General features: G+C 41.8%; 1 protein-coding gene across 2 annotated transcripts in view; it reads right to left on the reverse strand.

Moving 5' to 3' along the window:
- Positions 1–1,803: 1,803 nt before the first annotated feature.
- The window catches only part of CCNYL1 (cyclin Y like 1), a 37,531-nt gene continuing 25,496 nt past the window's right edge, over positions 1,804–13,838 (reverse strand). For both annotated transcript variants that reach the window (XM_059168233.1, XM_059168232.1), the window contains 4 exons: positions 12,994–13,113; positions 9,173–9,339; positions 5,533–5,695; positions 1,804–4,041 (listed from right to left, as the gene is read on the reverse strand). In XM_059168233.1, the coding sequence (XP_059024216.1) occupies positions 3,925–4,041; positions 5,533–5,695; positions 9,173–9,339; positions 12,994–13,113 (567 nt within the window). In that variant the 3' untranslated portion in view covers positions 1,804–3,924. The remainder of the gene's footprint in view (positions 4,042–5,532; positions 5,696–9,172; positions 9,340–12,993; positions 13,114–13,838) is intronic.

The following is a 13,838-nucleotide window of genomic DNA, read 5'->3' on the forward strand; positions in this document are numbered from 1 at the left end:
TTTATCATGCCAACTGCTAAGGAGAACTGCTGGCATGAGCGATCAGAGGCGACATAAATGGTTAAGACTTTAGGTAGTTGAATCCTTACCGTGATAGATGCTACATGTCATCTACAGATTCAAGTGCATTTCCAAGTAGCTCTGTACTCAGGAATGCAGCTTCTGGGTGAGGCAGCAGTTGTAGTCATTTCACATGTGGGTAGAGAGACGTCTTGGTGATGAAAAGATTTTGGCTAAGTTGTACGCTGCAGCTCAGCTTATCCAAAAACATTGTATAATACCGATATAGAATGAATGGTTCTTCCATAAATACTGGCTTCAGCATTCTTCTTTTAAGGGAGTTTTTTAAGGGAATTCAGGGAATAGGGTATTTATACATATAGGGAAAATAAACCAAGCAATGAACACTGAACTCTTATAAAACCAAGATTCAGTGGTGTTGGATTTCAGTAATACACGGGCATACATGGGGTACGTTAAGAGTAAATGTCAAGAAGAAGGTTGTGGTGGAATCTGATAGAGCACGGAGAAAGTTTCTCTTTAACCAGAAGCATTAGGCCTTACGAATGTCTTAGCAGAGCTATCTGGAAACTGCTTATGAACAGCCATTTGTCAAAAATGGCAATTTCATTTCGGTCAGACATACATTTCAAACCTTTGTCTTTTCCTTGTAAATACTTAAAAACTCAGTTCCCAATATATCAGTTAAAAGTTTCACCGAAGTTAGTATTCCAATAAGGAAAAAAACTAAAACCGAAGATAAACGAGGTATTTTTTTAATAGTCTTATTTGGGGAACAAACTCTTCCTCGGTGTAAAGCCCTGAGAAAACTGCCATAGTTACTACCCTCCTTGTGACCAGTTTCCATGCCCATTATTTGTCAGAGAACCTATGAGCTTTCAGGGATGTGTGTTACTTTTACCCCAAGTTGACTCCATTTCCCATTTATCAAGATGGCTGTACTGTCTTCTAGAATTCAAGCCAAAAGGGAAAGAACAGTTTGTGATTCTGCCGATCCTGGCAACTTGTTCTTGAAGCTAGTCCTGTCCAGCCTCCCACCCAAGACCTGTATGTCGCCTCTGACTGCTCATGCCAGCAGTACTCCTTAGTAGTTGGCATGGTCAAGGGTACAGTCTACAGTGATTTGTGACAGGTTGCCCTTCTAAGTGAAATCAGATCATTTAACCTCATCAGCAGTTTATCAAGAACAAAGTGATCAGGTGAAGATTGGACCTTAGGTAGTGAATTAAGGTGGACGAAATTACAGCAAGACTCTCGGGGTTTACAGAGCCTCGCTTACCCTGGGTGGCTAGGGTCTTCAACCTTATTAAGATCTGCCATATTTCTCACTGAAATGTAACTTTGAAAAGAGTATTTCAAAGTCCAAATATGTGGGTTGTTTCGCTTTACAACAACCACAAATCTAGTTCTATTTTCTTTCCTATGTTTTAACTGCTTAAAATCCTCATATAACTCACATTGTTTATGCACTATTCTTGTAGCTCCTTCTCTCTGGTATACTCTACCTAATTTAACCTTCCAGTCTTGGCACAACAATGAGCTGCAATGCCTCTGAGTACTGTGGCCAGTGATTTTAAGTGTGCTAACTGATCTTCAGGTTGCAAAGAGCAGAAGCCAAAGAAATACATGATAACACTTAACTAGAGGCAAGAGTCAAATCAAATTATGGTCAGTTTGAAATTGCTTTAAGACCTCACTCACCATTAGAGTGGACGGAAAAGCACTGAAGTTAGGCAGAGATGTAATGCTATGTAAACTGAAAGGTTACAAACACACTAGCCGTATTTTAATTAAAATAGAGTTTATTAGCTTTTAATATAAACATGAGGAAGAAAAACCACGTAAGTTGTAGCATTCTTTTCAAAATAAAACTGCAATCAATACTTGAATCTCCAAGCTCCAAACTCCATAAACAATGTTTTTTGAGGTGGTAGATTGTAGTATTTTATATACTGTTATTTATCATTTGTGTGTCTGTCCTTTAAAAATGATGGAACCTGCAGCACTCAATATAATAATGAAGACTTGCTATATGGAGAAAGTATTCCTGGCCCAGAAATGCTATGTTTACAGGCAAAATTCCTAGGATTACATTTGAGAAGGTGGGAGAAAGATTTCACATAGTTAAGAACACTTTTTTTTTTTTTTAACATTTCAAGTTTAAGTGACATCATTACCAATCTCCTAAAAGATTGATTACTTAACTCCCTGCCCTTTAAAGCCTGAGGTGAGGGTTCCTCTTAAACAGCAGGACTCGAAATGAGCCCCCCTCCAGCCAGGTTACCGGGTAGACTAGAGGAGCTGTTCCAGATCCCCTACTTTCAGATGACTACTATTAGAGTCCAGTTCCTTTTGGTTTGTTAGATGTGAATTATCACTGCTCTTCATACTCTTTACAAATGTAGGAAAAAGAAATTCTGGTGACCAAAGCAGGTAAGCAGCACAGCCCTGCAAAGAATGATTTTAAAAAGGGGAGGGCGCGTCTATGAAGATACAAGGCATCCCTCCAGTCTTAGTGCAATTTTAAGCTTTGATACCTGTGGAAGGATGAATGCTACACAGTGATAAAACACTATTTGAAAGTTTAATTATTTCTTGGAAACCTACCCAGTTTTGTAAATTTTAAATACTAAGCTTTTCATTTTAATTTTTTTTGTTTTAGCCAATGTGTGCCATCTTCAAGAGGGGCTGAAACAAAAAAATTAAAATGAAAAGCTTAGTATATGAGGTTTTTCATTTTAGTATTTTTGTTTCAGCCAATATGTGCCATCTTCAAGAGGGGCTGAAACAAAAATACCAAAATGAAAAGCCTCATATACTAAGATTTTCATTTTAATTTTTTTGTTTCAGCCAATATGTGCCATCTTCAAGAGGGGCTAAAACAAAAATACTAAAATGAAAAGCTTCATATTTAAAATTTACAAAAGTAGGTATGTTTACAAGAAACAACTAAACTTTTAAATGATGCTTTATCAGTGTGTAGCATTTATCCTTCAGCTGTGCCCCAGAGGGCCCAATCACACTAGGTTAAAGCTTAAAGCTGCACTAAGGTTTTCAGGACACCTTCTTTTCACTACCTGCTTGTTACCATTGGACTACCATGTTGGTTGGCATTGTGAAAATATCTTTTAATACAGGTATTTAATAAAGAGGAAAATCATCAGAAAGTGAGAAGCACCATTATTATAGTTCACAAGAAATGCAGCGTGGACCCAATAGAAGTAGATAATCATCGATAACATACTTTCTCTGTTTATGACCCTAAATATACTAATATGGTAATAAGTAGTGCTTGCAAAGAATTTAAGTGACAAGTGTTATCCAGCAGCTTTTTGGTTTAAACTGATTGCCAATAATGACTAGCAGCTTCAGTGATAAAGTAGGAAGAACCCTTCAATACCTAACACAATGCTACAGTCTGTTCCTAAGTGGCTTTATGAGTTGTTAGGAGTCCCATGTTTTCACGGTTGGTAATACTGCATTGATGCTAAAGAAATATGCAGCAATATGGGGGGAAGGGGCAAGAAAAATAGGAAAAAACATAAAAGTTATATAGTTAGTGTCTTTAAAGTTTAAAAATTTAAGCTATAAAAAAAAAACCTCACTTAGTTCACAGCTATCAGCCTACATAGTAAGCAGATATCTGTGTGTGGGTTGGAGCTTTTGCTTTGGAGTGGTTTTTGTAACTCTGTTTACATTAAAAAGGACAAAAGAGTGTGTTGCATTAACAAGGTCCCATTCTTTCCTGTGACCATAATCCTTGCGGTCCATGAGTTTCTTGAATTCGAGGTCTTTCTTTTAGATGAAAATACTAACTTTGCTGGTTTTTGAGCAGGAGAGGTGGTATTTCTCCAGTCCCTGTAGATTGAGGGGTTCATGATGTTACAACCCCTCCCTTCTCCCTTAAGAGAGGATGGCATTAGAGCGCTGAATACCAATGAAGTTATCAGCGCTGAAAGACCTTCTCATAGCAGCTCTACACAAGTCTTTGTATTTGTCTTCACACAATCTGGAAATGGCCTGGGAAAGTCAATCAAAGAGAACACAAGAACAAACTTTTAAAAAGCATTCCAACCTTGGGCAAAAAAAAAACCAACCAAACAAACAAACAAAAAAAAACCCCCAAACCAAAAAGCCTCACTGATAAGTCACACAGCCATACTCCTTCACATAGTTCAGTTACTGCTCCTTTGGATTGTGGAGGTCTACATTCCCAGATTCTGGGGATGCTACTTTCTGACAATTCACTACGGTAATATCCCTTAAAAGGCTATAATTAGATCACTGGGCAAGGAAGAATGTGCTTATTTACAAACTGGGTTCCAAAGATGTCAAAGGTATTCTGGTAGGCTCCTAACAGCAATATCCCCTGTTCCCTGTCCACCTGTTCGTCAACACAGTGAACATCAACCTGGGCAAAAACCAGTGTTTCTCAGCCATTCAGCTTCTAGTCTTCATTGGTTATTATGTCCTCTAAGCAAGATTCTAACAGGGCAGGCATGTCTGGACCTTATTATTAGAAGGTCACAAGTCTAATGATCGAAGCACCAAAAAGTGCTCTTTCACTTGCACACTAACCGTGGTAGAAAATACCTGACTGAGAACTACACTAAGATACTACAAGAAGTGTCCATTTTAAGTGTCTCGAAATTTCAGTTGTGAATACTTTTGCTGTAAACTCACTATAAGCTATAAACCATAATTCCTTTGTCTCTTATCCTTTACCATTTTCATTAAAAACCCACAGGCTCTCTACGGCAGTAATTGAAACACAGATACAGTCTAAGTCTCAGGTGAGCCACAGATGCTTTGTCTAATGAACTCATGGGACTGAACTGTGGCACCTGGAAAAGACACTGGCATGAATTTGCAAACTGAGTAAAAGACTGTTAAGGACAGTGAGTAGAGGGGCACCTGGGTGGCTCAGTCGATTAAGCATCTGCCTTTGGGCTCAGGTCATGATCAGGGTCCTGGGATGGAGCCCCCATGTCAGACTTCCTGCTCATTGGGGAGTCTGCTTCTCCCTCTCCTTCTGCCCCCCCCACCATGCTTGCTCTGTGTCTATCTTTCCCCCAAATAAATAAAGAAAACCTTAAAAAAAAGAATGGCGAGTATGTAGATATGGTTGGGGATACAATCATAAGAAATTATGTATATTGATACGATTAAGGATACAATTATAAGAAATTATCTAGGTATATATGATTGTATGATTATATGGAAGGATAAAGTTCAAATGGAAAACCATTAACATGTTAAATTTGAAAAAAAAAGGTTAAATTTTGACTGAAATATTCTGAATTATGGTCACAGAGGAAATATCTACATACCTTTTAAACCTTACATAAATCATAAAAGACACAGGAAATATGCCACCAAAGGGTTAATAAACTCTTCAATGTGTTAATTTCAATCTTTCCGTTTTGCTAATCACTGCTTAATGAGCTTTAGCCACAGATGCTGGTTTTAGTGGCCGAAAGAAAACCCCAACTAACGATTTCACAGCCTTACCTCTAGGTTTTGTGCTCTTTCTTTGCTAAGAGGAGCAAATAGAAAATTCAAGTTGTTGTCATCGGCTAAGGAGCGAAGGTCAAAATAGTATTTGGCATAAACACTGGCGGGAACATTAATATTAAACTGAAGTAGCTCCAAAAAATGCCTTTCCATCTCATTCCTGGGGGAGGAGACAACAAAACCAACACAAGACAATTTTAGTCAACTGGGCTATCTTCAAAAATATCCTCCTGCACTACGGGGAGGGCTCTAAATTCTGTTTTGGAACAAACAGAGGCTCCCGGTGGATTAGTACACTAGCGTTCAAACAAGGTGCAGCTATTTGTGGACCTTTCCGCATCCCAGCACTTGGAGCCTGGGGCAAGGGGAAGAGGTTGCGGCCCCCTTAGGCACTCCTGCTGCTGACTCAGGGGCTCATTCTTCAGAGTTCCATTAGTGCAGCTGTACGATTCATGCTCCACGCTCGCTCACAAGGCCCCGCTATAGTGATCAGATGAAAGGAATGATGTATGCTGTTTATTAGCTCTGAAGAACTTGCAGACATTTTCACCGGGCCGATAACAGGAAGGGGCTTATTGAAGTAGAGACGCGCCAACAAAAGGAGTGGGCACATCACCACGGCAACAAATGGACCCATCGAGAGTCACTGCTATTATCTCTGGGGGGGAAAAACTCTTGAAGCAACAAGGATTCATCTCAAATAAATAAATAAATAAGCTACACTGCATGGAAAAAGGAATCCCCTTCCCCTGCCCCAGTGCATAGGGCTATGTCAAAGGGCACACATAAATGCACATCTCCGTGCACCTTCATTTTACTACAGCAAGAAATTGTCACTCTGATAGGACAGGATGCACTTTTTTAAACTCTGGAGGGCAGAACGATCAAAGAGATGTCTCGGCTTGACTAAACTCACTATGATGTGACCTCTGGTCGAACACTGGACTCAAACAGCCTTTCTCTCGTGTTGGGAATGCAACCCCAAGATGTGGCACCACCCTCTTGCCAGAACACAACGAGCACACCCGCAGGGGGCGAGTTCAGTAAAACAGGAAGGGAAAATGCCGGGAGCAGTCCTTGGCTCCACATGACCACACGGGCTCACTTGCCCAATATTAAATAAATATCAAATTGACCACTTTCACAGTCATCCTTTAGAGAATTCCATTAAAACGCTAAGTACCCGAACAAACATGAGCAGCTTACTTTACAACGTATTTGGTTTCTCGGTTTTAAAGTTTTAGTATTTTATCTGTTGGATAGGTCAACAAATGATGTTCTCCTGTATGGTAGGGAGAGCATTCAGAATATGAGCAGAGATGAAGTTCTCATTTGTTGAATTTTAAACCCAACTGAACCTACTTCCAAATTTAATTTCCTGTTCATATGGCTGTAAGTCTATAGAAATGTAAATCAGATAATGTTTTGATAATCAGCTAATCAGGACTTAATTTACTACAGGAATAAATGCACTTCACTATCCCTTTTATATTTTCTCCGCTAATACATTTTAATTGTGTGGAAATACAGTACTTCATAGGATTAACATGTCTATTAATAAAGGTTTAATCACTGGAGAGAAGCATTATGCCTATAGAATACGCATCTTCTGGGTTTTTTGTTTTTTAAATAGCCAAATGGCTGAATAGCACACCATTTACAGGCACAGCAGATCTTCTGAATAGCAGCTGCTCAGTTTAACTTATTCTTTTGAAGGGGAATATATTCTAAAGCATAGATGTTGGAAAGTTTGAAGAAAAAGCTGATAGACACCAATTCTTCAATTTAGACTCAAAATGAGACTACTACAAATCGAAGTCAACAGCAGGGGGACAAAACAAATGTGTATTAAACACTTTGTTGTAATCCTTTCCAATTTCCAAAGATCATAAACAAAAGCAGCCCATTATTATCAGCATAGCTCCGAGTGCTGCTCTGTTGACACACACAAAGTATTGCTTGGAACTGGTCTTCCCGTAGCCAGACACTGTCATCACTGCTCCTGGAAACTCATTCTCACGAGCTCACACACTTCCCAGCATGTTCTGAGGTTTTGCTAGAATCAGAGCCCCAGCCAGCTTCGTTGAAGGTTTGGAGAAAATTTCAGGTGCCACCATGGTAGGGCTAGGGTCTGTGATTAAATTTTTCTTCCTTCAAGGCACCAGAGTTTGCAGACTGATGACAGTGTCTCAAAGTCACTTTAGTTTCCGCAACTTCCAAAAGTACTTTTATTTATTTCAAATCCATTATTTGCCATTACACCATTTGCTACCATGGCTGCAAGCAACATCTCCACGCCCACTCAGTTTCCACTATTATCAAAAGCCATTCGGAGAAGCACCAACAATCACTGGGCTCTTCTAGTCACAAGTATCCTCATTTCAGTTGTAAATATGCACTTCGGTAATTCTGAATGACAATCTTACCTAGAGTAACGGGCAAAGGTAACAAAAACAAACTTGCCACTGCCTGCCATGATCTTAATCTTCCTACGCGGTTCTGTATAATCAAGACGTGTTCTTCCACATTTTCCCAAATGCCACCCACAAAGACATTTTCACTCTCAGATGGGCACTCTGAGAATCTACTGGAAATACCTCGCTGGCTCATCCTTCCTACCACCCTCAGGGCCCTTCCCGGAAGCCAGGGTGGCCAGATCAAAAGCCCTTGTTAAGTCTGGTGTTTCATGCCACCAGCAAGGAGCCCCCTCATGGCGGATGGCAGGCCCCACAAAGCGCTGCTGTGGTTGCTGAGTGCCTCGGGAGAACTCTCGAATACGAATACAACAGGCACTGGTGATGTCCCAGTGCTGCTTTTCAGGACTGCCTGAGAAACAGGAGCTTCCTAACTCCTCAGACCTACTTTTAAACAAGTGCAATACTCCTAGTATGGGAGGAAGTAGGAACACTGGGATCTGAAACCTTCATACGTGTGGCCACTTTCGTACCACGGCTTCTTTAACAACAGAACTTCAGATAAGGAGAGAATGACTGACAAAAGCTGACTCAGATTGAAGAACCTCTCAATGGTCTAGAGGACCTAAGACCTTAACAGTGGCCAAAACATTTTTAAAGGTCAGTCATAGGCTTCTTTAAAATCAACTCGAACTGTAGACAGCTTTAAGAAAGCCATGAAGATATTCACAATACTGTTACTGTTGAGCGTAAGCCAGTAAAATGTATGCCAAAACCCAGCAGAAATTCAGGGCCACCTGGGTGGCTCAGTGGGTTAAGCCTCTGCCTTTGGCTTGGGTCGTGATCTCAGGGTCCTGGGATCGAGCCCCGCATTGGGCTCTCTGCTCAGCAGGAAGTCTACTTCCCCCTCTCTTTCTGCCTGCCTCTCTGCCTGCTTGTTATCTCTCTGTCAAATAAAATATTTAACAACAACAAAAAAGGAATATATACACATCAATTTACCAAGCAGATTATTAAAACAACAACACATCAAGCCCTACCAATCAATGATGGGAAATATGAATTGTTATACTGTAGCTAGATAGGAAGTCTGTTATTTTATGCCTATTTCAGTTCTTTGCACAATGTAACCTTTAAAAATATTTCTTAAAACGTACACCTTACCAGAGCAATGGAGGTACTGGAAAATGGTTAGAAAGTTCACCAAAACCTTATAAACTCACATGTCCTCAACTGTAATGTCCTTGAGGATCTGGCAGTAGTCCACATTCCATACAGCCTGATCGTCCCAAACCTTGGAGGCAAGAAGAATGGCTCCCAAAACAATTCTTTTCCAGTTAGTGGGACAAATGTCGATCTCAGCATAAGTTAAAAGCCTTTCTAAGTAAACCTGCAAAAGTAGAGCACTGGTCTTTGATTTTAGTTCAGTTTAAAGTGCTGTGATAAGAACTGTTAGGAATCACAGATTTCATCTGTTTTTGACATGCCTTTTATTCCTACAAAGGTCTACAAAGACTTGGCCCCGCCGGCCAAAGCCAGAGGCCGGGTCACAGTTGTAGGTCAGATACTTCTGTTGCCTACTCTGCCCATGTGGATTTCCAGCCTTTGTCGCAGGAATGAATGGACATCTCAGCAAAGGGCATCTTGAAGGCAGGCATTGGGTTATTAACCTTCCCATTCATAAAGGGAACTGACTCAATACAACTGATTGCAGATTCAAGTTGTTCAATAAGCCCTTGAGTGCCTACCCTGTGCAAGGTACCACAGCTGGCTGGTCATTACATGGCCATTTGACATAATACTTGAATATGTAAAACCCTGGATAATACAAAGCACATTTTTGCCTTCCCCTTTTCAAAGTAGTCCTTTTGTGGCACAAGCCTGAGGACAGAAACTGGTGGGCAAGAGAGCCCCCCAGTGGCTGCTGAGTGGTGCAGCAGGACAGCAAGCACAAACAGGTGTGCTGTCAAGTAGTCCCCCTCATAGTTAAGTGTCTTTTAAAGGAACATACACTCATACAAAGGAGAGTCCTTCTCTTTCCCCTCATTTTCACATCACCATTATCATCATTTCACGATAATTCGTTTATTACCTGCAGCTTAGTCAATTCTGTTGGTTTTAAAGTGCTAACAGTGCCCCAGGTTCTGTACCCTGGGGCTCCTCTAAACCCGATGGACAGATCTCCCTTACAGTAGCAAATGTCTGCTCCAGCAGCCCCGGCCAGAGTTAAGAGTAAAGACTACAGAGGTAAGCGATAATTTGTTGTTACTTCAAAGAATTCTCTGCAGAAGAGTATATATGCCATTTGACAAGAAAAATCCAATTTTAGAGTGTGTTTGTTGTCTGAAGGCTGTCTGATTGCCAGCTCAGATTTGCCAATATTTTCCAAACTCAACTGTTTTTAAAAACAAATGGTTCTGGAACATTTTATGTCCTCAGTGAAATTCTGCTCCCATTCCCCCAAATGCAGCTCTCTCAGGGGTCCTAAGAATGAACAAGTTGAACCTATAAGGTTCAACTCTACTTTATGGGAATTAATCAGAGGCACTTCCACAACACCGGCAATCTCTCAACTTCCTCTCTACCCTCTTTATGGGAAACTTGGGATTCGCCCCGCCTCACTGATAGCACTAGCTCTCCTGTGTCTGTGGGAATGAGATCTTCTTTTTCTCACTCAAGTAACTCTTGGATGAGCCCATCCCACTTGTGCGAAACTGTTTACACAATTTCTTTTTGGAGACTTTTCTTCCCCCTCTGCCAGAGAATGAGAGGATGTGGGGTGGGAGCCGTGGGATTTACACTGCCCACGGCTCCCACTCCACATCCTCTCATTCTGCTCACACAAAAGGCCTCATGCTGGCTTCCCACCTCCCATCAGCTTCCGCACCTGTGAGAGTGCCCTCTGCAGCTGTCACTCGTGAGCTCCCCTGTGCCTTCAGCCCAACTTTGCACTCCCCAAGCCTTCCCTAGGAACCTAAAGGGCAATCTACTGGCCTTGCTGCTGGGGCCTCCATTGGACTTAACCCTGTTCCGATCCGCTGGCAGTTTTTGTTATTTCTATCTGCACTGCTGATCTGACCGATTTCTATTAGTCACTTCTCGGCTATATCACCGTCACTGCCTCCTTAACTCTCCGCCTCCAGGCTGACTCCGGCTACAGTCCACTGTCCCCAAAGCAGCAAGGACAGCCTCTTCAATGAAGAGCACGTCATAATCCTGCTCAAGACCTACCAGAGCTTTCCATCAAACCATGACAATTTCCCTTCTTCCCGGTCTGCTAGCGACAAGGCCCCGGAAGATACAGCCCTGCCAGGCTGTGACCTCATCTCGCATGTTCCCCTCATTCTTCCTCTGACACTGGCCACCTCACTGTTCCTTAAATACACAAAACGTGCTCCCGTCTCGAGAGTCTCGCATTTGGCCCCTCTGCGTGTAATGCCGGAGCCCATCATCTTCCTCAGGCAGGTCATGGTTCAGGTGCTACCTCTTTCAAGAGGCTCGTCCTGATCATGCTATCTACAATGGCGAGCCCCTCCGATCACTTATCCCTTCACGCTGCTTTCTCTTCCTGGTATTTACCACGACCTGAAATAGTTCGGTAACACTCTTTTGAAAAAGCAAATGAAAAAAACCCAACTTATTTCTTCCTTGCTAGAATATAAGCTAGACAAAGGCAAGAACTGTATTCCATCTGTTTTCTCCTCTGTCCCCAACACTTAGTGACACAGACTTGGTATTCAGTGGGTATGCAATGGGCAATGGTTGGCAGCATTTGGCCTTCTGACCCCTCTCTCCTTGAACCCCTCATATCTTGGCATTTCTTATTATTCCCTCCTGGGTCCTACCACTCTCTAGCCACTCTTCTGAGGATGTGTCCCTTAAATGCTAGTAGTCCTTACAGATCTAGCTTCTATCTACTTTTTATTCTCTACTTTTCTCTGCATTTGAACAGCTACTACTCTTTAATTCCCTCCGCCTAGCTCGGATTCATGCTCTGTTTCATATATTCAACTGATGACTAGACAGTGTCACTCTGCTATCTCACGGGCATGTCACGTTTAACCTGTCTACAAAGAACTCCCCAACTCCAATCCAGATGCTCTTCTCCAGGCGTCGTCTTGCTCTCCATGTGGGAGGACCACTCTGCCTCTTTCCAGCATGGATTAGCCACTCTGAATGGTCAAAGAAATGGCCTGAGTGCCCACTGAAGGGTCTCTACTCAAAAACAGAGCAAAGAAATGGCCTGAGTGCCCACTGAGGGATCTCTACTCAAAAACAGAAGCCTCCTTTCCTAAATTCTAACTGGATACTAAAGGAATACCTAAGTATTCTTTCCCTCCAGACATTTAACTTTCCCTCCAGATAGTTAACTTTCCCCTACAGGTCTGCTGTACAGAGGAGTGAAAATAACCCCAGCTGTCTCTCACTTAAAGAGAATTATTTTTCCAACGATAAAATCTTACCACAGGAATTCTGTATGGATAACACAAAGGTCCTTAGAAGTACTTCCAGGGCTATAACCCTGGGCAACTTCACAGGCAGGCTCAAAAGGACACCAGGGGTGGATGAACACCCATCACCCAAGGAACAGAGAATTTAGGGCAACAGTTCTCAATCAAGACACACATGAGAACTGTGTGGGGAATACCGAAATAATCTGGGACTCAGCTTAGATCTACACCAAATGAGTCTCTGCCTGTGGACCAGACGGTTCTGTTACTGCCTGTGGTCCCCCAGCACACCACCTGAGTGTGCACATGTGTGCACTGAGTGTACATCTGTGTACTGAGAGGTATGGAAGGAGAAACCAGAAATCTCTCCTGCTGCCTTTAACAGCCATTCTTTTGTGATGAGAAAAGCAACAGCAATGTTTTGAAAAATAATGATATTAAGTTTGAATGTGTGTATTTTACTTTCAATGAGTTTCTTTTAATAAACTTCTGTTGATCATTTCAGGAACCTATTTTTATGTGAAAAGCAGGACCATACCCTGTGCTGTAAGATTGACATTGAAGAAACAGGCTGTAAGAAAGAACTATCTTACCAAAGTTACTATTGCACACTCGGCTGTTAGCTGTGCAGCACTGAAAAGAGTACGTACAAATCTGTAAATAAATTTGTGTTCAGGATCATGCTTAAAGTATTCCTCTGGAACCTGTTCTCTCTGAAAGAAGGAAAAAAAAATGCAGTTTAAGTATCCACAGAGGAAAAGTACTTAAACGCCCATAATACTGCAGTCTTCATTTGGGCCCATGTTCCCAAAATGATTTTGATTGGGTGACATGTCTTTTAGTGGTTTAGATATAAACAACGGGATATTAAAATACTATAGTGATTCAATACGTACCACCACATTTGTTAAAGAAAAATATAGGCATGACCTCAGAAAACATATATATATATTCCTTTCTATCAAAATTTTGGGCTGCCTGAGTGGTTCAGTCAGTCAAACATCCAACTCTTGGTTTCAGTCAGGTCATGATCTCAGGGTGGGGAGACTGAGCCCTTCATGGGGTCCTACACTCAGCAGGGGCTCTGCTGGAGACTCTCTCTCTCTCCCTCCCCCTGCTTGCCTATCTGCACGGGTATGCATGTGCACTCTCTCTCTCTGATAAAATCATCTTTTAAAAAAATGATAGAAAAAGTTTGTTCCCTGTAACCGTAAGACTCTTAAGTGTGACCTATGTAATAGTCACCAGCCACACGTGGTGAGAGCACCTGAGGGAGTAAACTGTCATTAACTAAGGAAGTTAAAATTGTTATTTTAGGGATGCGTGAGTAGCTCAGTTGGTTGGGCGTCTCCCTTTGACTCAGGTCATGATCCCAAGGTCCTGGGATTGAGCCCCACGTCGAGCTCCCCACTCAGCTGCAAGCCTGCTTCTCCCTCTC

The sequence above is a fragment of the Mustela lutreola genome, chromosome 3 (genome assembly GCF_030435805.1).
Source record: "Mustela lutreola isolate mMusLut2 chromosome 3, mMusLut2.pri, whole genome shotgun sequence".
Taxonomy (NCBI): Eukaryota; Metazoa; Chordata; class Mammalia; order Carnivora; family Mustelidae; genus Mustela; species Mustela lutreola.